The following is a 25161-nucleotide window of genomic DNA, read 5'->3' on the forward strand; positions in this document are numbered from 1 at the left end:
AAAGGTGCCTGAAGACTGTTTGTCTGGCCCTTCTGTATAGCTGGAGAGAAATACTGGATAGAAATCTGACTCCAACCACCCTGACTTGGACATCTCTGTCCTTGCCGAGTTCTGTTGTGCAGGGCAGAAAGAGCCCTGCAAACACTTCTGTGGTGTGGTACCCCATCAAAGGAGCTTTCCCCAACCTACAACCACAGCACTTCAGTGCAAGAGCAGTTACAGTCTTCAAGTTCCTCCAACAGCAATAAGTTCAGCTCTGTGTTGAACATAAATGAAATAAATCCTTCACTAACTACTAAGAGAGGACACAAATAGTCCTTGTGTTCCTATATCCTTCCTGTTACAACTCTCTTACTTTGCAAATCCTGTGACACTTCAAATAAAGCACCTGTCAGCAGCATTATTTCCCTTTGGCAAAGCTGATGTTTCAGAAGGGGACACCTCGAACTACCCTCTTTCCCAGTAACAAATTAATCCCTTAAGGCTCTCTTCATAATTTACTACTTCCATTCAAACTGTTGGATCTTTCAAAAAATAACAGTCACCTAGTATGAGAAGCAGTATAGCACATGATTCCTCAATGGCATATGAAAAGCGCTGTGCCAAGTGCCTTAATGAATACATCCCTCTCATTCCCCCCTGCTTCTCTTCTGTGTCAGATCATATTCAATTTTGATTCATGAGGTTTCTCTCTTTCTCACTCTCGTGACAAGAAACCTGATGCTACTCTTAGATTGTCTTAGGTTGCATGGTGACAAAAAATTAAATATTAAAACTGATTTAGTTTTAAAAGTCCTTGCCTGTGTTAGGTTTGGTAACATTTTGTGATTATGTTTTAGGTCACACACTAATGGGCTTTTGCAACCATTTTACAGAAGAATTTCCTTATTCATTTTCAAACTGAAAAAACATCCCAACGATGAGTCTGAATGTACTTGCAAGATATTCCACCCCCACACACAGATTACTTTGAAGAAGCTTTCCAAGCTGAGCACGAATCTCTTTTTGTATTGCATCTGAAATACCTCAAGGTAAGTTAGCTACAACACAGCAGGTTTGTAGAAGGCCTCCTGCACAACTAAAGTTCAAGCCCAACAAAACACAACTGTATCAGCTCTATAAGGGGGATGCATTAAGTCATGATCCTTTCTCAGAATGTTTGCTCCATCCCTGTATCGAGTCATCGTGGTGCTTGTGACTAACATCAGTCATCTGCTTTGACCTTTAAGAGCTGCTAGCTCTGACAAGTCCTGTAACAACGGGATGGATCCTATCTCAGCTCAGCCTTAGTCAGTGTAATTCTACATAAGGACCCCTTGCACTAACACCAATAACAGCAATGCAGCTGGAAAGAAAATAAATGGACAGATGGCACCAAGGAACAACTCCATTTGAAGATGGGACACTTATGAATAATCCATCTCATTAAAGCAGAAACTTAAGTGTGTTGACTCAAGTTGACAAACAACAGACACAGAATCCCATACCCTATAAGATCATGTTTCAGAGATGCAACTTGCTTTTAGATCCAGAATTGCTGTGTCCCTATTACAAAACTCAGCCATCTATCCACAATGGAACATATCTCTCCCTTCCTATTTTGTAGCTCAAATAGTTAAGACCACTTATAGTACCACAATCACAGCTTCTCAATTCCCTGTCTGAGGAATTTATGCAGGCAAAAATATATGCCCATGAAAAACAATTTTCAAGATGACAACATTAAAAAGAAAAAAAGGGAAAAAAAGAAAAGGAAGCAACATGTAATACATTGCCTCAAAATCATTCACAGAAATTACCCTATTAACACAATGCGTTATTTTTCAATATACTTTTCTTCTTTACTGGATTATATTTGGTTACCATGTACTTCAAAACTACCTGTGCACCTGTGTCATAATATAAATATCTTATTTTGTCTATAATAAAAAAAAATAATTACATTTAGAAATTGCTTTTTTTCACCAAGAAGTAAATTTATTTTACAGATCTGTTGACTATAACAACACCAGTTTCAGGCTTATTTCCTGAAAAACTGAACGCTGACTTTAAACAGAAATTAATCAAATAAAAAGGTCTTACCTTTGTGCATCCTTCTTGACTCTGACTCTTTGGTCATGGTTGCCAGGCAGTGAGGAAGCACGCTGCCACAGCTGTTGCTTTGTCCTAATGGTAAATGTCCCTGCAGGAAATATTGTAAACACATGCTTAAAAATACATTACAAGATTTTTGTTTTGTATCAGCAACTTGCTTTGTCGTGGGTATCAACATATTTTCAAAGTAGTATCTCCACCTTCCAGCTGTTTGTTCATTTACTATGGCACAAATGAAGGGTATTTTCACTTTAGACACACCCTTAACTTTACCACTTAGAGGCCTTAGGTAGAAAAGAAAACAACATGTTGTGTCCCTAGAATCAATTTAAACTAGCCTGAAAATACAATCCTTGAGATAGAAATCATGCATTTGTGATTAATGTACTACAGCAAGGCATTTCCAGAGGTCGGAATAAGGTCTGGAAGTACGGAAGGCTTTGTGCATATTCCCGTATGTTAATAACCCTGAAGTTCTTTCCAAGTCCGTTTCAGATGCGAATTTGGGGGATTACCTAATGCTTACAGTGTAACCCCACCTAACCTGTGACATGATACAGGATTTACAGGGATGCTGGAAGGCTATGGGCAGCAGCCACGTACTTTGGATGCGGTGTTCCGTCCAAGCGTGGCGCTATTGAAGTGCGGTGACACGGACGGAGTGGTTTTCTTGCGAGGTAAAGTATCGCTCATGTACGTGCATTCCCTGTGCTGCTTCTTGCGCTCTTCCAGGTTTCTGAAATGCTTCAAACGCAATTTGTTACAGTTTTGACACAATGAATTGACGGGCTTGCTCAGTTATGCTCTACAGGGAAAATACTGAAGGCATTAGTCTGGAAAGAACAAAAATCTAAAATACAGAGTACATCCTGCTTCATAGTACTTTCCAGGAGTTTAACAAATATCACATTAAAAGCATACTGAGTAAAAGAGTGCATTTAATTCATTTGCACATTTTGTGTCCAAGTCCCTGTACCTTTTGTTTTAAAAATTCAAGTCTAGTATACAAGCGGAACTCAATTACAAAGTTTTATTTACAAGTGATTCTAATGAACCGGTGGCTTAAAACCAATACAGTTTTTGAAAGGCATTGTCCAAATGTATATGAAAAATTAATTTAGGATTTCAAATATAGGCACAAGAACTTTTTTGTTGCGAGTCCTCTGACAGTAACAGTGGCTCTTAAGTATTAGTATTGGCCTCTGCATTGTTCATATAAGGAGAAATTTTGTTCAGTAATATTTTATAATACACTGTGTTGATTTTTAAATGAGTGCTTTAAGTGCAACACTATGCAAGCATGATCAGCTTGTGATCTATCATATGACTCTAAAAACCTCACATGTAAATCAACTTGATGGTCACCATAAGAAAAGCAAACAAAACAAAAGAATCCCAAGTTACCAGCTTTGAATCTGTTACCTGTTGTTGCCTGCGGTGTTTCTTAGCTGGCAGAGGTGGAGGTGTATCAGATAAAGGAATAGGATCTACATGAGTAGCCATGACCTCAGGCCAATGGACTGATGGAAGTTGAGCAATAGAGCGAGGAGAAAGAGAGTGAGGAAACACAAATCCAGAACAGAGAGGTGATCTTAGCTTTATAGGAAAAAGAGAAATTACACACAGAGTTTTCTTTTTGGAATTTCTCAGAAGATACGGCACATACAAGCTGCAGTTCTAGCACTGTGTTTAGCAGGGAAGGACATGTGTTGTATTGCAACTCTCAAGACATACTGAGCTACGAGAAGCAGCACAGAAATGCCAAATTCTAAACCAGCTGCTGCCTTATTGCAACATAAAGGTAGGTGGCTTTACAATTATAAGGTTATTTCATTCCTTTAAAAGGAATTGATTAAAAATTTGCTACAGTGATTACAAAGGCAAAAACATCACAGAGACTGAGGAAAAGAAAGTAAGCTAGAAGACAGACTGGACAGACTCCATGGAATAACTAAGATAGGTAGAAGCTACCCATCTCCCACAAATATTCGAGATATGCTTCTACCACCTCACAGGGAAAAAACCAAAACAAAACAAGAAGAAGCTACAAAACATACCAAGTGAACACCTGAGCATCACTGATCCAGTCATCATTAAGCTTGTCCAAAAAAGGTTTCTCAAAGATGCATTACATTACTGTGTTTGACAGGCAAAGACTGCCATTTAGTGCTGCTTGGGCCATAAGGATTCAGGTTTTTTTGGCCTTCAGTCCCATCTACCTCATCAAAGACACTTTACAACTGGAACAGCCCTTCAGCTTTACTATTAAACTTGTTACCTGACTTGGTAACTGTCACACGGCAGTTTGCCTTCGGGTCAATTTGTTACATGTTGAATTACCAAAAAATGAAAAATACAGAAAATAAAAAGGCACTCATGAAAGAACAATGCAAACAAAGGGAAACGTCTCTCAAACAAACCTCTTTATTTTGTGGCTGGCTCGTCAGCACAGCCGTGGAAGGCTCAGTGGCAACTGCTTCAGCATCTGTGGGGGTCTGAGTGGAAGGGGATATATTCGTGGAATTGCCATACAGCTCACTAATTTCACTTACACTGATATAGCCCTAAAAGGAGGAATTCAGAAGTTAAAAGGAGCAAAAGCCAAAAGGCGTGCAAGAGTATTAATGTATTCAGTACAATGAAAGTTAGTTTAGAGTGATACAGCCAAATATTTGTTATCAATTAAATTACAATCACAAATACAATTAGCATCAAGCTTTTAAAGTGTTAAATGCTTGGATTCTGAATATTGCTCTTAATTTATTTTCAAAAATATTTGTGTAAATAAAACCCAAATGTACTTTAAGTGTCCAAAAGATTTTACTAAAACGTGAATACCCTTTAGAAATTATGTAGCTCTTTCTCAGGAAAGCAAATTGGGGGAAAAGGAAGAACATATCTTATTTTTATATCCTACTTTTTTTTGTCCATGTTTAAATAAAATGGCCTGATTTGTTTCTTGCTTACCTACGAAGCTAATTTGAGTAAATCAAATGATTAATGAAACTGGGAGGAACTTACACAAGGACAAGCCATCCCTTAAATTATGCTAACACATCATCTTTCAGTAGCATCGTCTGGAAGATGCTTCTGACTTTTATATCTTACCAGAAGACTCAGTTAAGACCCTGTTAGTGTCAGCCTTGTAGTCATTACAATTCGCTTCCTTTTTTTTATTTATTTAATTGAACAGTCATACAGGAAGTGATGGACTGAGGATGGCAGGGACATCAGAGTGCATTGCTGCTTGCAGAGAAGATTTATACAGGCAGATTTTGGTAAAATACAATTAATGGATGTGTTTTGGTGTTAACTGAACAAATGTTATTTAGAAAATAAAATATGGATTCTAATGCACTGGAGTATAGGATTCCAGGCTGAATAAAGTCAGATGTCCTAATTTCTTATCCAACAAGGTTACACAAAAGGAAGGATAAACCACTGCTGAAGCAATGTCATAAAGATGAGATAGAAATATGCTTAGTTTTTAAATCAAGATTGTAAGCTGCTTTCACATTGAGAATGTGTTGAAGGGACTATGTTTCTATTACTGTGCCAACACAGCAACATACCAGTATGTTTACTTCAGCAATTCAGTAAGAGAAGCCACAGACTACTATAGTATTTCTTCTTTTTGAAAATGCCTGGATTTAGCAATGATCGTAGAAGGCAAGCTGAGAAAAACACCAGCATTTCTATCTACTGGCATAATTTTCAATGTATGTTATCAATTATCTCAAGCAGATAAGACAACTCTGGAAGATAAGGTATCATACAGTGAACACAGTACCGTACCAAACAGGAGGTAAATCTTAACTGATATTATTTCACAATCTACTAAATGAGGAAACTGGGTAAGATACTAAAGTTTATCTCTCAAAACATGTGACTACAGTAAAATAGAGTCCAGTATGACTTAACATAAAACTTGCTTAATCATCTCGTAGTAGCAGTTTATCAGTCACCAAAACTCAGCAAGTCTATGGATACAATAATGTGTTCATTTTTAAAGATAAAAGCACTGTCACCATTGTATGAAAAACATTCACTTCTGACTCACAACGCCAGTGAGGACTCATCATGGGGATAAAAAACAAAGTAAAGAACAAATGACTGTGCTGTTCGTTAGCTCAGGCCCCTATTACATTAGATTAAATAAATGGTTTCAGGTCAGATTAGTCATCCAAGTAATTTTGTCAATGCTGAACTTTTAAACAGCACTGATCTTCCGTGCTTATTTAAGTACTAGGATAAGCCTCCTGCCTTCGTATGTGAGGGCATGTTACTTTCTTGCTTTGCAGGAAGGAGTAAACTTCACAATGGATGGAGGAGAGTTACAAATATGTGCTTTGGTGAAGAGGGCCTGGGAAAAAAAGTTGGACCACAGGCTCGACTGATGAGTGAGCAACTGCATGGTGAGATTAACTGCTGCGTGCCAGCAGTCTGTTTAAGCCTGTGTGCCACTTAGTGCCTGATTTTTAAAGGTGCCAGAACAGTCAGAGAAAAGTTAAACTGGACTGAGATAAACACAACATCTGGCAAAGAAAGGCATTTCTTTCATAACACAGAACCTATGGGAACACTGAGGATGAAACATAACTCATACTGTTCCTTCTCTTATGTGCCTTGGAGTAAATCTAACTGACTTCACTGCAGTGAAATAAATGACACCACTGAATAATCCATTTCATTAAAGAGTGTAGGCTCACTTTTTCAATGTAGTTGCATTTTGAAATATGTGATTAAACAAGCCATTATGTGGATATGAAGAAAAAAACCTCAGAGATAGCATCCACTCTAGTGAGAAAATGAACAGATCCATCTCTAAAAGAAAAAAAAAAAATGAAGCTTAGACTTGGCAGATGTCCTGGTGGGAGTTCAGATGTCCAGGTCAGAACACACCCTAGGGCACTGAAAGTCTAAGCATCTGCAACATGGCTTGCAGCAGGGAGGAGTGCTCAACCCCACTGGCACGTGAAACTGCACACCAGGAACCTGGAGACCACATAAGCAAGATCCCAATTCCCAGGTGCTGAAAGGACACATGGTTGGTTTAGACTTCAAGAGCCCAACTTCCCACAGTGACACCTACATCATTAGATGTGGCAGACCTTGTTCAGGGCTTTGATACGAGCAGATCCAGCAAGTCCGGTCAGTCCTCTTTAGCAGAAGTTAATGAAGCAGCCATAAATACCCGTTGGTGTATTTTAAATGCTAAATTTTCCACTTACTCTAGCTATTAAGAAGATATAAATGAATAGCTCAATAGGTATCTTACAACAACAATAGCTTGAAGCCTTCAATCTAGCCCTTTTTGAAAAGAACAGAATGTACACTTGTCATACTTTAATGCAGAGCCTTAGAATAAGGGAGGGGATGCAATGATAAATCTACAGTGCAAAAATAAGACTGAACTGTATTTGTACTTGAACAGAGTTATTCCTGGACTCATTCTTCTTCATTTCAATGAGGTTTGATTGCCTATTTTGAGAAAATTAGACATACACACACACACTCCCCACACATAAAACCAATCAGTTTTCCAAAGCAAGAGATTGAGGATACCAGTCATATCTGGAAGACTGTCAAGAGAAGCTATTTTTGCTCACTCATGCATCTGGACTTCCATCAATAACTTAAAAAAACTGAAATTGTATGAAATTACTTTGGAAAGATGTGATGACTAGGACTTCACTAAATACTACAGTGCTTTTGTGTGAAGTATTATTAAAAGTTCCTTATAGTAAAGTCAAAGGCAGTGAAACTCTTTACCTCTTTTAGACTATTGGGACTGATAGGAAATCCCTTTCCTCCGGAAAGTGTGGAATATTTCTTTTCCAGATTACAGAGATTTTCTTTTTCCTGTTAAAACCAGACATTTCATGTTAAAAGCCAACAGTTTTGTAAGTAAAAAATAAATGCTAGTCATTTTCTTAACTGTATGAAGAAACACACTGGGATGGAAGGCTGAAACTGCACAGCAGAGTTTTAGCTTCATCCATTTACAGCAGAACTGAACAAAAAATGGAGATGCAGAACAAAAAGTTAGTGCAGGATTTTATTTAATAACCACAGCCCAGCCAAACCAAATAAGTGTTCCTTCAACATTTTGGAAATTATGATTCTGCTCAGTGAACTAACTGTGATTTTTCTCACAATTAAAAGCAAAAAATAAAATGGACACGAAGAGTTCACGCCAGTTTCTTATTAAGCAGCTGTTAGCTGATGTTAAGGAGCTCATCTTGTGGCCTAGTCTGGGCTATTAGAAGCCCAAAAATCTGAGCTCCTTGTGCACAGTTCCAACAGCCACATAGGGAGCACAAGCTTCTAGCTTCAGCATCCATGCCAAGTTGGGTCCTCAGGTTGAGCCCTCTGAAAAGGAAGCACCTCTAAAACCCTTTTAATTACCAAATGCCATTAGCATTTTCTCTTAAGAAGTCTGCTGATTAATTGCAAAAGATTTCTTTTTTTTTTAAAGGTGAATGAACGCAAACCTTGTCTGTCACGTTATACCAACTTGTTAGCTTCTGCAGAACTGATGTTTTTCTTGTGCTCTACATTCTTTTATTCTATGAAATGCTGTTTTATTGCCTGCTAAAAATGTTTGAAAGACAATAAATACTTACCCTTTGCAGCATCATTATTAAGTTGTTTTTCTCTTTTACAAAATGATCTTGTTCTCTTTGTGCTTGTTGGACAATATGATTGGCTTGTTTTTTGAGAGCAGAAATCTTTTCCTAATATAAAAAGAAAGTACTCACAGTTTATGTTTCATTTTCAAAGTACAAAACAACCTGCATCAAGGATCCTATTCATGAGAGTTCACTGTTGGTTTTCTATTATTAGTTTAACAAATCATTTAACATCAACATCAATAACAAGCCTAAAATAACTGTAGTTTTGTCCAGAGTGTACAAATCTCCTTTCTTAAAGAAGAAAAAAATATGCTTTGGTGTTTTTTTGTAGCAAATTAAAGGGTTTGATTTTTATATGCAAATATACAAACAGGGCAGGAAATGTTGTTGATTTATTTCCTTTTGGAAAAGTGAATGATTTGATCTGTGTGGGATGTCACTGCATTATTGTCTTTGCTCTGCTTCAAAAACTTTTCCAAAGAGGAACACTTTGCATTATTTCTCGCAGATGGGCAGGTTGTAGAGCCATTTCATTACCTTTATACTCAACAACAAAGAACAAAGACTGTTAGTGCTTTTACCTTTCTACTGACAATGCTGCGCTGATATTCAGCTACTTCATGTAGGAGCTGTTGGGTCAGATTTTCTTTCTCTTCATCTAACCTGCTTTCATGTTCAAGCTGCTGAAATTCCAGATCTTCAAAGTGTTTGCTTTCTATGTCCAGAAGATCAGCATCCTTAAGGGGGAAAAACAAACAAACAAACAAAAGGTAATATATATAAAAAAAGTAATTGTGCTTTCACTGACACCAGAGGTCTTTATAAACAAACACAAAAATCAACCTAGAATGATATTTACCTATCTCATACAACAGGTTCCACCAAGGAGCTCAATGCTTTTAGTGACCTACTGTCATAATAAGAGAGAAAATAGGGCTAATTATTATTTTGATGTTGCTTTCTCCATCACTCCTACTGTGCTTCTTGCTAAGAAGCACCTTCAGAGTGAGGGAGTTGTTTTGCCGTGTTCAGAGCAAGCTGAAGCCTCTCGAACTGGTTGGGCAGACCTCTCTACTGTAGCCTAACTGGGACACCAACAAAACCTGAACTCATCCAGTGAGGTTGTCACATGCCAAACTGGGAGAGCATGTGCTTATCAACCCAAAAGGACAGAAAGGATCATGCCAGTAACACCAGAGAACTTCACACAGAATTAACTAATTATGGGAAATCACACTAAAAAAAAAAAGGAGTCTGGACTGCAGTTAGAATTTCTTCATGTCTATCCCAAGTACCAGCACTGATTTTATTAACAGACACAGTTAGGTAAGACAAAAGATATGTGGAGTCGTGTGCCTTCAGCACACTGCCAGCACCTCAGCAGTGATGTTCAACCACGTAAGTTGCTCAGCCAGAGTCTGGTCATGGACACCAAACTGGAGCTGAAAATTGCTCTCTATGCAATGAAGGACTCTGGTCACACACCCCAACCAGTAGGTGTATTACTCCAGAAAAGGTATCAACCAACTTTTATGTATTTCCCTGAAACAACACCAGGTTTTGTCAGGAGAAAAAAAAAAAAAAAGGAAGTTGATTGCAGCAAAAAAGACCTAAGAAAAGAGTCTAGAGAAGAGCAATGAGGCTGGTGAAGGGACTCGAGCACAAGTCCTATGAGAAGAGGCTAAGGGAGCTGGGGCTGTTTAGTCTGGAGAAGAGGAGGCTCAGGGGTGACCTCATCACTCTCTGCAACTACCTGAGAGGAGGTTGTAGCCAGGTGGGGGTAGGTCTCTTCTCCCAGGTAACCAGCCCTAGGACAAGAGGGCACGGGTTTAAGCTCTGCCAGGGGAGGTGTAGGTTGGATATTAGGAAGAAATTTTTTACAGAGAGAGTGATCAGACATTGGAATGGGCTGCCCAGGGAAGTAGTGAATTCACCATCCTTGGTGGTATTTAAGGTGAAACTGGATGTGACACTCAGTGCCATGGTCTAGTAATCATGGCAGTGTTGGATCAAGGGTTGGACTTGATGATCTCAGAGGTCTTTTCCAACCTGGTTAATTCTGTGATTCTATGAAATAAGAACACACCGCTTAGGGATGATGAGATAAAACTCATGGTGCCTTTTCAGCACAAGAACTGAATGCTAATCTTTCTCCTGAAACATCTGTGCATTCATAACATGAATTCCTGCTTACAAGTTCCAGAGTTCTGAAGAAAAAGTGGGTTTTTTTAATAATCACAGTATTAGTTAAGTGCTAAGGCTCTCTAAAATAAGCATGTTGTGCCTAACTTGTTACACAAGAAAACTTACATCCTGGAAGCAATTTATCATTTTAGAGGAATGCTACTTTTCTAATTTCAACCTCGGGCAAAGGTCAGTGACTGAGATAAACAGATAGGTCCCTATAAAAGTCATCCAAAACGAGCTTCCAGTGTACCATGGAAAGACACAGGATGCATAAACTGAAGAATCCAAGTTACTATATGAAATACCAGCATCTTCCCATTACTCTCCAAAGATGTGCCCTTCACTTGCAGGGGACAATGACCAAAAGAAAAGGTGTGGGCTAAAAATTACAGGAAAGCAGCTACCTACAATACAGAAATGCTTTGTTCAAACTGGCCAGACACCTTCAGCGTCTAAAACAAACAGAAGGGCTTTGCTTGGGGCATGAAAGCCAATAAATTCAGTCTATTGCATACCACATTAATTGCTACTGAGGCAAAAGAACAGACTTCAGGGAAGGCAACCAATAGCCAAAGACAATCGAGAGCATTTAAAATACACTTCCTGTCCAACAGGGAGAGTATATATGCATTTCTCTATTTTCTCTATTTTGGGTACAACGACTGCTCTCACACTTGATATCCATTTGAGAGCTACTGTGTCCTAATTCAGTGATAACTTCTACTGCATTGATCACAGCAATCACTGCTGACTTCCACTACAACTAGCCTGGAATAATACGCAGTAGGACTAAACTGGACACCTAACTACACCACCGCATTTCAAGTTTTGTCCCACTTTTAAATCCAAAATTGTTATTAAAACAACTCGGAAGAAACAAACAAAACCAAAAGGATTTACTACCCTCCCATAGCAACAAGACTGCAGCTTCTCATGAATTAGTATCTTCAAGTATGTGACTGCAGAGGAAAGGCTTGCTTTCCTTTTAATATTTATGAGACATTACATAACACTGTCTTTTTTTTTTTAAAGGTAACACGAAAAAATCTTTAAGTGTCTCAAAAGCAGAAAACTCCTTCTGTACTGAGAATTTAACATTGTTATTTCCAAAGTTGGACTTTTTCACTTTTTGTTCTCTGAAACCAAAAAAAATAGAAAGAAAAAAAAACCACACAAAACCAAAAACAAACCAAAAAAACCCCCAAAAAACACAACAACAACAAAAAAACTCCCAAAAAACCCCAACAACGAATTCTGCAAATAAAACAACGTGTAAAGAGTATTTCCTATAAAGTTGAAAAGCCTTTTTTTTCATCAGTGCTATTACAGCCCTTATTCCTGATACAATCAAGACAGAAAAAAAGATCTGACTTTCACATGGCCTCTTGAGCTTGCCATACTGATGCTTTGAAAATTGTATTGTCTCCCACTAAAGCTAACTACATGTGCTGTATAATCCCCTTCACGTTAATGAATAATATGATTTTTCCATAGAAACTAATGGTACCTTCATAGACAGTATTGCAGCTTTTTTTTTGATTACAAATAATACAAACTAAAATCATGTTGCAATTAGACAGTATGAAAAGTTTATTTATATCAATGTGTAACTGTTGAAAATGAAAACGTAGGACAAAACGGCTATTTTACTTAGTTGCAAAATCTTCAAAATTAATTTTTCAAATACAGTTCAGACTAACAGCTAAGTTGTATACTGAAAAAAAGAAGTTACCCATGGCTTCACTGAGACAGACATTTGCTGGTCAGTTCCTGTCTTTGCTCACACAGGTGAAGAATGATGCTCCACCATTCATCTAAACATCACAACAGCTTCCACACCACTCAGCAGGCCTAAGGGGCTAACTACAGGAAAGTAGCCCAAAACTTTAAAATCATTCAACACAAAATGATTTCTAATCCACCCATTTGCACTCTACTTGTCTGCCATCATGCACATCATCTATTACAACCATTCCACAAAAAAACCCCACCCTTGTGACTATTAAATATTCTAAGTTGCAAATATGTTCAGACACTGGATACTTGAAAGAGAATATGTTATACTTAACTAAAAAAAAAATAAAGAAAAAATTAAAAATCAACAAAATAAAAAAGTGCAATCTTGAAACTTGCTACTAACCCTCTTCAGCTGCTGCTGTAACTGTTCCCTCATGGACTCAGGGCAATTATCAAGCTGCGTCTTCTGCTCCGAGTAAAGCTCCTGAAGCCTCTCTAGTTTTTCCCTCTCAGCATCAAGTTTTAATTTTTCCTGAAGCATGAACCAGAAAATAAACACAATTACCTTCAAACCCAAGCAGTTGTTAGTGATTATGACAGTGCGTGGCAAAACCTTAATGAACAGTTGAAGCACGTTGGTCAAAGACAGAAACCGCTTGTTAGTTGAAATGCAACAGTGGGATGCAAAATGATCAAAACCAAAACATAAATCATTTTAGTGGGGTGATTAATTCTCTCTGTTGTCACTGTGTTTTGTACCCATGCCTGGATGATGCTTTTAAAGCCCACTGCCCAAACACCTGTCTCACCTAGTGAAAAAATTAAATAAAATAAGGAAATGGTAGCCGTATTAGTGAGGTCACTGGTGAAGCCGAGAGAGAAAGAGTAGCTTTTAGAAAGCAAAATGGCTGGAATATGACTGTAGTTTGGCAGTGAGGGAGAAGTGGATCTTCCCAGGAGAATGAATTACATGCCTGTGTGGCTCTGTACAGACAAGTACATTTAGCAAGCAGTGAAGAAACAGAATGAGACAGAGTTTTATAAAGAAATAACTCAAGGCCAGGAAGTCCTGTTGCAGCAGAAACACTAAGTGATCCAGCAAATTTGCTTCAGGAGACAGGAACTGTAACCTGTTCATGGGGATCAAAGGTGACAGCTTCACCTCCCAGGTCTCCACCAACTAGTTCAGCTTTCCTCTCATTCTGCTCAAGCAGCAGCACTCAGCACACTGCTTCTCACCCTCCAAAGCCTTTGGCCTTTTAATCTTTGTAACCAAATACTACATGATTTACTGTGCAACACTGCTCTGAAGACTTGCTGCAGATCACTTAAAGCTGCCCTGCAGACTATTATTTATCTGGGGAACAAAGTTTGGGAAACAATAAATCAGAGCACAGAGAATTCTTTTAGCACCTTTCACTTGCATCCACACTGGTCAACACAACAGATGCATTTCCTTCAAATAAGCAATTAGTAACTGGAAACAACAATATGCCTGATATGCCAGGCATAAATAATCCACTAAGTCCCTGAAGCCTGGCTCTCTGATACCTTGTAGAATAACACTGGTGTAGTTCTCTTTTCCTACTTGTTCTGTAGTAACGCATCTCCTCTCTGATGGTCTCTAACTGTCCTTTAACACTCAAAAATCGACAGTATCAGCCCCAAAATTTCAGCATCTCTGGGTTACTCCAAGAACAGTTGACTTCTGTCACAGCATCTACTCATATCTCCTCTTTCCAGTCCCAACTGATGTTTAAAATCAAATGTGTGGCATAACAGGTGCTATATGATTAGACACTCTGCATCACTCTTATGGCACATGCCATAGAGAAGGAACATCTTTTACTGTACAGTACTTGCCATTTCAAACTGTGAGCAGGCATTTCCCCAAACATACTCTCTGCTATGCCTGACAAGGTTCTCAAACCCTTATGCATGGCAGAGGCATAGTAACATGTTTTAGCTGCCTCCTGTCTTTATGATTTTATCTCTAAATCTGAGTGGGATCAAGGGGCTGGGATTAACTTTTCCCAGTATTTAAAAACAACAGCAGGAAGCAATTTATTCAAGTCCAATGTCAACCAGATTCCCAGCCCCATTACGTTCATTTACACATGCAGCTTCTCAGTTCATACAAGAAGATGAACAAAATGTTGAACACAAATATATATATTTTTAAGCTTATGAAAATGAGCAACTGAGCCCGAATATTCTATTACCTGGACTTGCTGTACTAGCTTCTGTCTTACATCAGCAGCAGCAGGGATCAGAAATACAGAGGATGTAGCACGTGCAAGCTGTATAATAAGGCAGAATCATGCAGCTCCTGAGAGGTCAGCTCAAGACCTCTGTCCCCAAGAAGCCCCATTTGCTCAATCACTCTTACTTCCAAGACAGAAGGAAATCTATGGATAAGCTGGCAGTTCCTCTCCTCACAAACCTTGTTGTCCATTTAACAAGCAACCTACTGTCTGCCACGTTATTTCACACTTCCTTTTTCTACCCACCTTAGCATCCAAAGCAGCAAGGACTTCTCTGGCCTTAGCTGCTGCATCGTGCCTCTGAAGCCATTAATAGCTCTCTAAATGTCTGTGCCCTGCAACAAGTGTGCTCACTCATTAACGAGCAAGTCAAATCTCGAGTGTGAGGGGACATCATCAGCAAGTATAAAACTCCCTGAGAATCCTGCCAGAGATACTGTTACATCCCTCAAGAAATTAGACATGTATTCCTTTGAGATTGAAAGCGATACTCATCTGGTCTATTTATAGTGTAGGAAGTGCTAACATCCCACCAAACTGGCTCCCTTCAAAATGTGCAGTCTTAACAGGAAATATCACTTTCAGCAACGAGATGCATTATATGTTTTGCAGCTGTGGAGTTAAGTTTGCTGACATCTCAGGCTGTGCATTGGTAAAGCCCATTTAATTCACAAAAAGTAATGTGATAAATAAATCAATAATCATAATTTTTTCATACAGTCTTTTCTACAAATGAATCCAGGCAAGTTCTTCTAGAAGGGAAAGGATTCATAAGTCTGCAGGCCAAGTGCAAGACGCAGCTGAGGCAGGTCTGTGGCTGACTCCACGAGCAGCCAGCAGCAGAGCTGTGAACAGAATCCATGTGCTCCTGCTGCTCATCCTCATTTAACCACATAAGCTTGTACTTGTTAAATATTTCTCTGCAGACAGCGCTCACGCCAGAAGCACATTAACTACAGTCTGGTTGAGTCCTATTTCCAGGGAAAAGAAGTACAACATCTGGTCTTAGCCTACTGCCCAACTTGTCCTATGGTCTGCCTCTTAGATGCATGTTAAGCAAACTTGAGGTCAGCCAGGATACACAATGGGACTGATTTGGGGTTTGATGATACTGGGGCACAGCTTGGATCACTTCTGGAGGATTTCTTAAAATTGTGAAGGATAGCAGTAGAAAGAATTGACATGTGACACTCTCCCCCAAGAGCACAGACATGGAATGTTAGCAAAGCACATGTGGCAAGAACACAGACCATAACTGATAAAATGGGTCACAAAAGGAAATCAGTCTTTAGACCTGGTAGAAATAATTTAAGGGCAAAGAAAGAGAAAAAAAAAAAAAAGAATATATACCCAACACATCTCAGAGATGATGAGGACACAGAGGAAATAAAAGGATGGTTTTAAAGACAATCATAGTCCCTAGATGAACAGGAACAACAGAAAGAAAGTGAAATAAATTGCTTCAGTGTTGTCTTCAGTGGTTAAAGATGTCCTATGCCTGATCAGTGCTGCTAGTTTTAAAGTCCTAGTGGATCTCCACAGCCCTTCTGCAGAGAACTTCTGCTTTTCAGTTTGTCATCCATCACAATCTGCTACTGCAGGCAGGCTGGCTATAACTGTAGAGCAACATGGCTGCAAGCACACGTGCCCTCTGAACCAATCTTCTTACATAAATGGGTAGAAATTCTGCAAAAATGAGAGTAAATTTGATGAAACATAGAAAACTCAAAAATCCAGATAAAAAATGGGAAAAAAAACAAAAACCAAAAAACAAACCCCAGAAGTTAGAATCCTATCATTTTTATCAGGTCACTGTGAAATGGATTGTATGGCTAGGTGAAATTGGTTCACTGTACAACCTTCCAAATCACTCCACAAAAAAACACATGAACAAAAAAACCTTCCAAAAATCAAGATATGTGTCATTTTCAGACAGAAATGGCAAATAAACCTACAAGACAAACTGAAGAAAAAACCACACCAAACCTGAATGTATTCCCATCCAACAGGCTCTTAACTTTCAGTCTGAAGTGCAAGTGCTCCACAATCTTTCTCAGTCCAACCCACCTATAAATCATCTTTTAAGGCAGCAACATTTGTAATCCACCCTAACCTTCAGATATGCATGCTCTGTCTCTCATCACAAAATCAATCTCACAATACTCAGGTTCCTGAGAAATAAGAAGCATATGCAGTTCTTCAAAAAGCTTCTCCACCTCATCTTCATGCTTTCACCTCTAGCCAAACCTTTCTCTTTACACTGCAAACTTACACCCTCCCTTTCTCCAGAATAACCTAATGCAAAAGCTAAAGGTGGGAGAAAGAGGAGACTACAGAAATTACTCCTTTCTACTTGGAAATGGTGTGATGCTACAAGGTTTGTCTGTTCAATAGTAATGGAGAGTAAATGGAAAAGCAAGAAAATTTGACTTGAACGCTGATGAAACTGGCTTAACCCTTGCCATGGATTTGTAAGAAAATAGCCTACTCTCTAACAAAAAAGCAGATATAAAGATAACAACAGCAAAAAAAAGTCATCTGCTCTTCAGTGGTTATCCACTGAAGGAAGAGGGCAAGTGGTACATTTGGGGAAAGTGTTAAACCTGAGGTCTACCAACTTGTCCAGCACTCTGGCAAATTAAAAGCATTTACAATACTGTGGTTGATACAAATCAGACCACATACAACTGATTAAAAAACCTCGCCCAACTGCTGAAATAAAAGAGAGCCTACTTTTGAAACTGTATGTGCTCATCCTCTGTATTTTCAGACTACTCTTGCATGTATTCCTTGGTCTCTTTCAGGACAGAAGCATAAAACTTGTAACAATTTAACTGTTCATCATTAAATCTTTGTGGGTTTCATGACCAGAAGCCATTAAGAGGAAAAGAAAGAGTATGTCAGGCATATTAAGAGGAGCATAATAAGACAGTAAGTTATTTCACAATAGTTCTTTTTTTCTGTATGAGTGGTAACTAATTTATCATATAACTTATTGTAATCAGTGATGGCATCTATGCAAGAGATCTCAATATTTTTGTTTCAGATGCATGCATAAAGCTACTGTTAAAAAGCATTTTAAACCAGAGTAAGCAATCCCTATGCTTTAACTAAAAAAAAAAAAAATCACATTAGGTGCACACATTAACTTGCTACTAAGACAACTCAAGTTTTTTGCCATTTCTAAGCTCATTCTCTGACCATTGCAATGTCTTGTCCTAGTGAAAAGATGGGGAGGCAAAAGAAAAACCCTGATTTTAGTGCACTGTTCTTTCATGAGTGTAGAAGAGAAAATAATCATCTAACCAGAAGAAAAAAAATTTCAAGTTAGAAAATTCAAATTCTGTATAGTCTTTAACATCTAGATGACAATAGGAGGATTCCCATTAGCAGTATAACCCATTCTGCTATTTCTCTCATGACTGTTTTAAAAGAAAGCTTGCAAATTCAGATTTTTCTCCTTTGGTTTTTGTAATCATCTTTTTCTTCATCACTGGTTATATCCAGTGGATGCAAGTATGCCTCCAAACCCTTAATCTTCTGTATTGTGTCTTAAGGAGGCAGATAATGTTATGGATATGATAACTCATCCATATGAAACACTTGCTTATATATTGCTGAACTGGAATCTGATCAGGATATATTTAAAAGGCTATGCTATGCAATATAAATTTGTCAGATTCATCAGGATAACAGTAGCAGGAATTCTGCATGAAGAAGAGAAAGGACTGAGGAGAGGCCACCAGTATATTTAATGTGTTCTTTCCTTGACTCTATTCTTCAAAGTCTTTGCAGTACTAATTCAGCAAAGAGGTTGAGTTTTAAATGTTTTGGTATGTCTGAGATATTCTTTTCATGGTTGAAAAATATTTCCACAAAAGAATGTGGACAAAATTCAATGTATTCCAAAAAAAGATGAGCTATCTGCTGCCAGCTGCTCCTGATTTCTGCCACTGAAGATTCAGAGACAAGAAATCTTGGTTGATAAAAGAGTTCCAAAGCCACCATGACATAAGGTAAAGGTCCTCCAGAAGAACAGGAATGATGTCCGTCTCTCTAAAAAGGAGTCTCAACTTTTGCATAAATAATTGTTTTGAAACTGTGTGCCAAAACTCCCATTTAGCTATGACGGCCTCCCACAGCACTTCTGCTGAATTCATTACTAATTTCCAGTTATTCCAGTATATTCATGCTCACTGATCTTTTGTTTCTTTCCCTGGCTATACCATTACTTTCAGCCTCCTGCTTTAACTTAGAGACATCAGGCATGGGGAATCATTAGGCAGCCTTCTCCACATATGTTGGACTGCATTTTTTAAACTGGCACAGATTAAGGATGCACTGTATGACAAGAAAATACGTTGCAGAACTGGATAACATTCAAGCAGGAAAATGCAGTTTTCTCCAGCTCCCTTACAGACAAATGTCAATCCTAAACTAAGTCTCATGAGCAAAGATTCACCGGGAGGAAGCCGTAAATGTAAATTCCACCGTGGGCCTGAGGTGTTGTTCCACTGCAAACAATACCATCATTATTGTACACTGGCAGTACAGCAACATGAATGACTGCTGTGTGAATACAGGGAGCTGGGTCTGGATGGCAGGGAAAAGGGACCTTGGTTCACCTGCTTGCTGATTTCTAGCTCGGTCCAGCTCAGCTCTCTCCAGAACAGGCTGCGCTCAAGGCAGTTTTCTCAGTATCTGGAGCACAGCTCTTTCGCTCAGAACTTCAAGCTGTATCTGTCAAACTGTGTTAGTAGTGGTACTTATCAGGGCCGCCCCTGCATAAATGGAGCTTGTGATTAATAGCTTAAATATTGATATTCCCATATGTTCATACTGGGCACTGGAACAGGCTGCCCAGGGAAGTGGTCACAGCACCAAGCCTGTCAGAGTTCAGGAAGCATTTGGACAACGCTCTCAGGCACATGGTGTGACTCTTGGGGATGTCCTGTGTTGGGCTAAGAGTTGGACTCAATGATCCTTGTGGGTCCCTTCCAACTCAGCATATTCTGTGATTCATCTGATGTAGTTGGTCACCACCTTCTGTGGATAAAACCAAATATGTAGTGCAAGGTAGTTAAAAAAAGAAAATTAAGAAAAAAATAATGGAAGATTGTAAGCTGTGCTCAAGAAGCACAGCCATGATTACCCTAGCATGATTTCCAGCATAGCTGAAAGCACAAGCCATGCCAAGCAGCTCTGGAAGTAGCTACCCCAGCCATGACAACTGAGTCCTGACAGCACCTATACCTGAGAGAGAGGCACCACAACCAGAACTACACCAAGTCCTGCAACAGTGTTAAAAGGTTTTGCCACTTTTTCAAAACAACAACCGTTCATAGCTCTTATTTCTAAAAAGTAAGTAAATCAACACTAATGTCTTCGCTCCTTACAATGAATGGTGGCACAGTCATGAAAGCAAGGAAAGTGCTCCCAACTCACCCCAGGGTGTGTGCTATGTCATCTTTTCCACCAATTCATTCATTCTTCCTCACCATTAGTCCTGTGTTCAGTAGGGTTGGGCACAAGACTTGAATGAGATCAGGATGCAGCTTAACATGTAATGTACAAATCCACTCACAAAATACATTCCTGATGTACAAGCGAGGTGCTGGGACACAGAGACATTGTACCAGAGCAAAGAGCACGCTGACACAGCCCAAAACTCAACTCACAACTCTCCTGCCATCTGCCTTCAAGTATGTTTTCCAGTCAATTCTTTTACCTCACCAGGACTAGAAACTGAGGCTTTAAAATTGTGTAAAAGTTGGCAAAACTTTGTCCCCTCACCTAAATGAAATGTGCAGGAGGCATTAAAAAGAAAAAAATCAAATAATCAAGAAGAAGGCAGTATAAGAGCTTCCACTTGCAGTCCATTTCAGGTACATAACCTGGCCCAATAATTAGGCTGTAGTTTGTGATCCCTCTTTAAAAGACTTTTGCAAGTTTTTCAAACAGGTGCATGGGTAAGGATGAGACACAACCAGGCAGGGGTTTCCTGTCAAACAGGTGCCAAGATCAGTGGCAAATTCCATGAGATGCCCAAGTCTCTGCAGGGACAAGTGCCATCATGTACAAGACTAATGCCTCACCATCATTTCTCAAGTCAAATGAACTCTCCCTCTCACTCCAGACAACCAACACCATGTGGTGTATGAAGGTATCGCTCCCTTACCCCGACAGAAACACAACCACTGTTTGAAATATGGGACCCCAACAGCTTCTTGCCTCGAAGCCCCATCAAAACCAAGACCCCAGGTATCAGTAGGGTTGAAATATTCAGACAACCAATAGAAATTGCAACCACCTGTGGACACTGGGACACTCACTCTTGCAAGAAACAACACAAAAAGTACCATCAGCAGAGGGGCAACTCTTGGCCAAAACCTGAGCCTTAATTCTGTTGAAGAAGTCCTAAGTTTTGATTTATTTTAGCAAAAAGGACCATCTACCTCTACCTGAGCTCCTTTTGGGGGTTGGAGGGTTGATCCTGTGCTACTACAGAGCCAAGATGTTGCCTGTCCTGCATCAGATCTGCAGGGTTGCAACCTGAACTTAAGACACACAAATCAAGCTTTAAAAAAATGCCACTGTTTCAAGCTAGCCCAGACTTTTATTTGTTGACATGATCAGTGCCATCTGTTCTGTTGGCTGACACTACTTTCTCCAGAACCCTTCAGCTGTCACTTTATATTTTGCCTGCTCACAGAGGCTTATGTCCCATTTCTATTTTAAACTTTCACTTTTATGCAATGCTTTATTCCTACAAAGAATATTTCAGTATTAATTGAGCCATGGCTTTAAGTTTAGAGGACACACTCACAGCTGGGGTGGTTTTTTTGTTTGTTTGTTTAAAACAAAAAGGAACACAAAAGAAAAGACAACTAATATTTTGTAACTGATCTGACTAGCACCATGCTTCATACTGAAAAAAATGTTCTGAGTGAACGTGCCTTTTAAATAACAACATGCTTTTTCTAGGCTGCTTTCCATGTTTCAGTTCAACTGAAAATCTAAACTAGACCCAGCATTTTTATTTTCTGACTGGTACACACTAATGTTCCATCATATGACTGCAAAGAAATTTAAATGACCCACAGATTTTACAGTAATTTCCATTAGCTTAATTTAACTGTGAGGCTACTAGAGAACCAATATAAAAGGCAAAAGATCTCTTGAATTTCTGGACATGTTATTTGTTACCACTTACCAACCAAAACTTCTAGAAGCATCCTTTTGGAGGGCACCTGCTTGGACTACCCTATCTGCCCACTTTAAACTCATCTTTATACTAAAAAGCAAGAAGGAAACATGTCCCATAGGCAACTTAAAACAAGACCAGACCACAGGTAACACTGAAAGCTGAAGAATCTGTGAGGATCACATGAGAACAAGGAAAAGTGCAGGCAGGGAAGTCCAGGGAAGTTTGAACTTAATCTGGATGTGCACTGTCTCCCCGTAGAGCAGAGAAGTGGGAACAACATTCTTCTCAAACACAGGCTTGGTGAGCACAGCCACAAAATAGCAGTCAGGTTCATGACAGGGCAAGCAGAAATCAAAGACAAAAAGCTCAGAATAAAACAATGCAAGCTGTAAGGTGTGAATTAAATAGGAACTGCAAAAGTGCTAAAAAATGTGCAGCTTGACTAAGAAAAATGCAGAACACTTCCAGATATTTCTGGAAAACTTAAAAAAGAGGAGAGACTAGTTAGAGCATTTCCACAAGTGACAGGTCTAAATTATGAGGTAGAGGATGAAATTTAAAAAGGAAACAACACTGGCTGAAATTCCTGGAAAAACTTCCTGACCTTGAAGTATTATTGGCCCTGGCACATCCCCTGTGGAGAAGGGAACTGCATGCCTGGAGAGGCCAGTGAAGAGCCTGGCAGAGGAACTGGCACCCCATGGCTTGAGGGGGACAACTTCATCTTGCAGGCCCTTTCCATTTCTGCACTTAAAATCTTATTATAGTGCTATTCTGTTTTGGAACATGTTTTGCTATAGTTGAGAGCAATTAAGTACCTGACTGTATAGGAAAACTGATTAATTCCTGGGACTTAATCACAGAGAATATTCTACAGTACTAAAATTGTCAGTCAGCAAACAAAATAAAAAAATAATTGCTTTAAAATTACATAATTGACAGATGTCTTATACATCATTCTATACAATAACAGAAAAAACCTGCAGCCTTCTTTCATTCTGTTTATTTGCTGAGAAAGGATTCTTTTTTGTTGTTGTTGTTCTCCAAATTATATAACCTACAATGGAAGACAGTGGAACAGCTCAATTTGTACTGTTCTTTTAAGCAACATATAACCCAAGTACAAGCCCTACATATATTTTTTTTAATTAATAAAAATTTCTTTATGGTAGATCAGGTTTTTTTACTTAAGCATACTATATTTTGCTTGTCAAGCATACATTGGAAGACATGAACATACTGTTAAAGGGAAATGATGGTGAAGCAACTATTTTTTTCTTTCATATTTATCAAGTAAATTTACTTATAGGCAGTACTTCATAAAATAACCTCCATCAATGTTAATCATATAAATATATTTCAATATAAGATCAAGGGGAACAGAGCACACAGCCAAGATAACTGAATTACCTTTGTCTTTTCACCAATAACATTTCTCTCCAGTTCAGCTATTTTTCTGTTTAGATGATCCAATATTTCCTTCTCTTTCAGCAGCTCTGTTGTTTCAGATTTCTGTTCCCCATCCAAAAGGGCACATTCCATATCCAACTAGGAACACAAAACATCTTTCAGAAGAAGTCCAGATTCAGAAGAAATCTTGATACACATTATTTTCTGGGGGAAGGGGAATGAGTTGGTGATTGTTCACAAGAGAAGTATTTTAAAAAGAGGGGAGGGGGAAAAAATGTTTTGCTGCCACAGAACTTAAAAAGAGATCACAAATCTCAGAAGTAAAATTGCGACTCAAAATACTGCAAAATAAAGTCCAAACCAACTTTAGCTTGAAGATCCTTTTTTTCCCAAACTACTTATTTTCTCTCTCTTCTCTGTGCTCCCTCCTGTTATGATACTGTACTATCTCTGTGCACAGCTCAGTCAGGAAACCCTTCTGGAACAGCTGTTCCTTTCCTGTCGCTGATAATTGGAGCAGGCAAAACCCAAATGCCTGGCCAGCTTAGTTTGCAACTGAGAGATTCCAGAAGTCCAGGGGGTGTCAACACACCCTTGCCACCGTAAAGCCAAGGAGGTTTGAAAGGAAGTTGTCTCACTTCCTTTCTCTTTAAACAGCCACAGGAGATACCACCATAAAACTCCCAAGTGACACGAGGTATTTGGATCAACTGAGTGGCCACTAAACGAGCAAGATTGTTCCAATTCCACTCAGGAGTGTAATGGTTACAGCTGGGAAATGCTAACCCAAGCATCATATCCATCTCCCCGCTGGGGAAAAATAACCTTCACAACAGGAGACAGCCAGGTCTGTGATTCGGTGCCTAATCCTGGTGAAAATCACAGAATATGAAGGTTTCATACATCAGTGAGTTCCCCGTGTACTTACTGAACCCATCAGACTTGTGCTATGTAGTCATACGTAACAAGGAAGACATTTAAAACCAAAACATATTTCATACCTCCCTTGAGGATTCATCCATCTGGTCATTTAAATCTTTGATCTTCTGCTCAAGTTCTTCCAAGTTGTTCAGTATTACTATGCGCTCCTCCTCCAGCCGGCCAAGCTCCTGCCTTCTTTGCTCATCACTGGTGCATTCTGGCATCTGCAGTTGCACGTCACGAGAGGTTCATTAGAAAAAGAGTTAAACACTGCCTTTTCTTCTCTTTTTCATACAGTTTTCATTTTAGACAAGTACAGCACCGCTGGTTTTGAACCCATTACATATTTCCCATCTACTGTATTGCTATTTCTATATTTAGGAAGTGTACAAGAGAAACAAACATGATACTTTACTTCCAGGCATTGGAATTAAATACTATACTTAACAGTAAATACTATTCATTCTAAAGGAATTACTTAAACTTAACCTTTGAAAATACTTTACATGCTGTGCTATTTAGATTGTAAAAATCCAATTTTTCCCTTATAAAAATAACATAGATAGATGAAAATGCTTTTTATGTCAGCTGTTCGTATAACAGAGGCTAGGATGTAGGATAGGACATTTTTGTAACCAGCCATTAAGATGGGCAGGTTACATAAAATAAGGATAAAAGTTAGTTCTATACCCCAAGGTATCACAGA

At 38.9% G+C, this 25161-nt stretch overlaps 1 protein-coding gene across 7 annotated transcripts in view; it reads right to left on the minus strand.

The window, feature by feature from the left end:
* PHLDB2 (pleckstrin homology like domain family B member 2) overlaps nucleotides 1–25161 on the minus strand; it is an 82566-nt gene that overhangs the window by 16265 nt on the left and 41140 nt on the right. For 3 of the 7 annotated variants that reach the window (XM_050334105.1, XM_050334110.1, XM_050334104.1), the window contains 10 exons: nucleotides 24536–24679; nucleotides 23535–23672; nucleotides 13057–13185; nucleotides 9311–9466; nucleotides 8721–8831; nucleotides 7867–7956; nucleotides 4515–4658; nucleotides 3517–3690; nucleotides 2698–2838; nucleotides 2083–2182 (listed from right to left, as the gene is read on the minus strand). In XM_050334105.1, the coding sequence (XP_050190062.1) occupies nucleotides 2083–2182; nucleotides 2698–2838; nucleotides 3517–3690; nucleotides 4515–4658; nucleotides 7867–7956; nucleotides 8721–8831; nucleotides 9311–9466; nucleotides 13057–13185; nucleotides 23535–23672; nucleotides 24536–24679 (1327 nt within the window). The remainder of the gene's footprint in view (nucleotides 1–2082; nucleotides 2183–2697; nucleotides 2839–3516; nucleotides 3691–4514; nucleotides 4659–7866; nucleotides 7957–8720; nucleotides 8832–9310; nucleotides 9467–13056; nucleotides 13186–23534; nucleotides 23673–24535; nucleotides 24680–25161) is intronic. The other 4 variants (XM_050334106.1, XM_050334107.1, XM_050334108.1 and 1 more) reach the window with 4 other exon arrangements.

Source organism: Myiozetetes cayanensis, unplaced genomic scaffold (assembly GCF_022539395.1).
Source record: "Myiozetetes cayanensis isolate MyiCay16 unplaced genomic scaffold, myiCay2020 scf5-8, whole genome shotgun sequence".
Taxonomy (NCBI): Eukaryota; Metazoa; Chordata; class Aves; order Passeriformes; family Tyrannidae; genus Myiozetetes; species Myiozetetes cayanensis.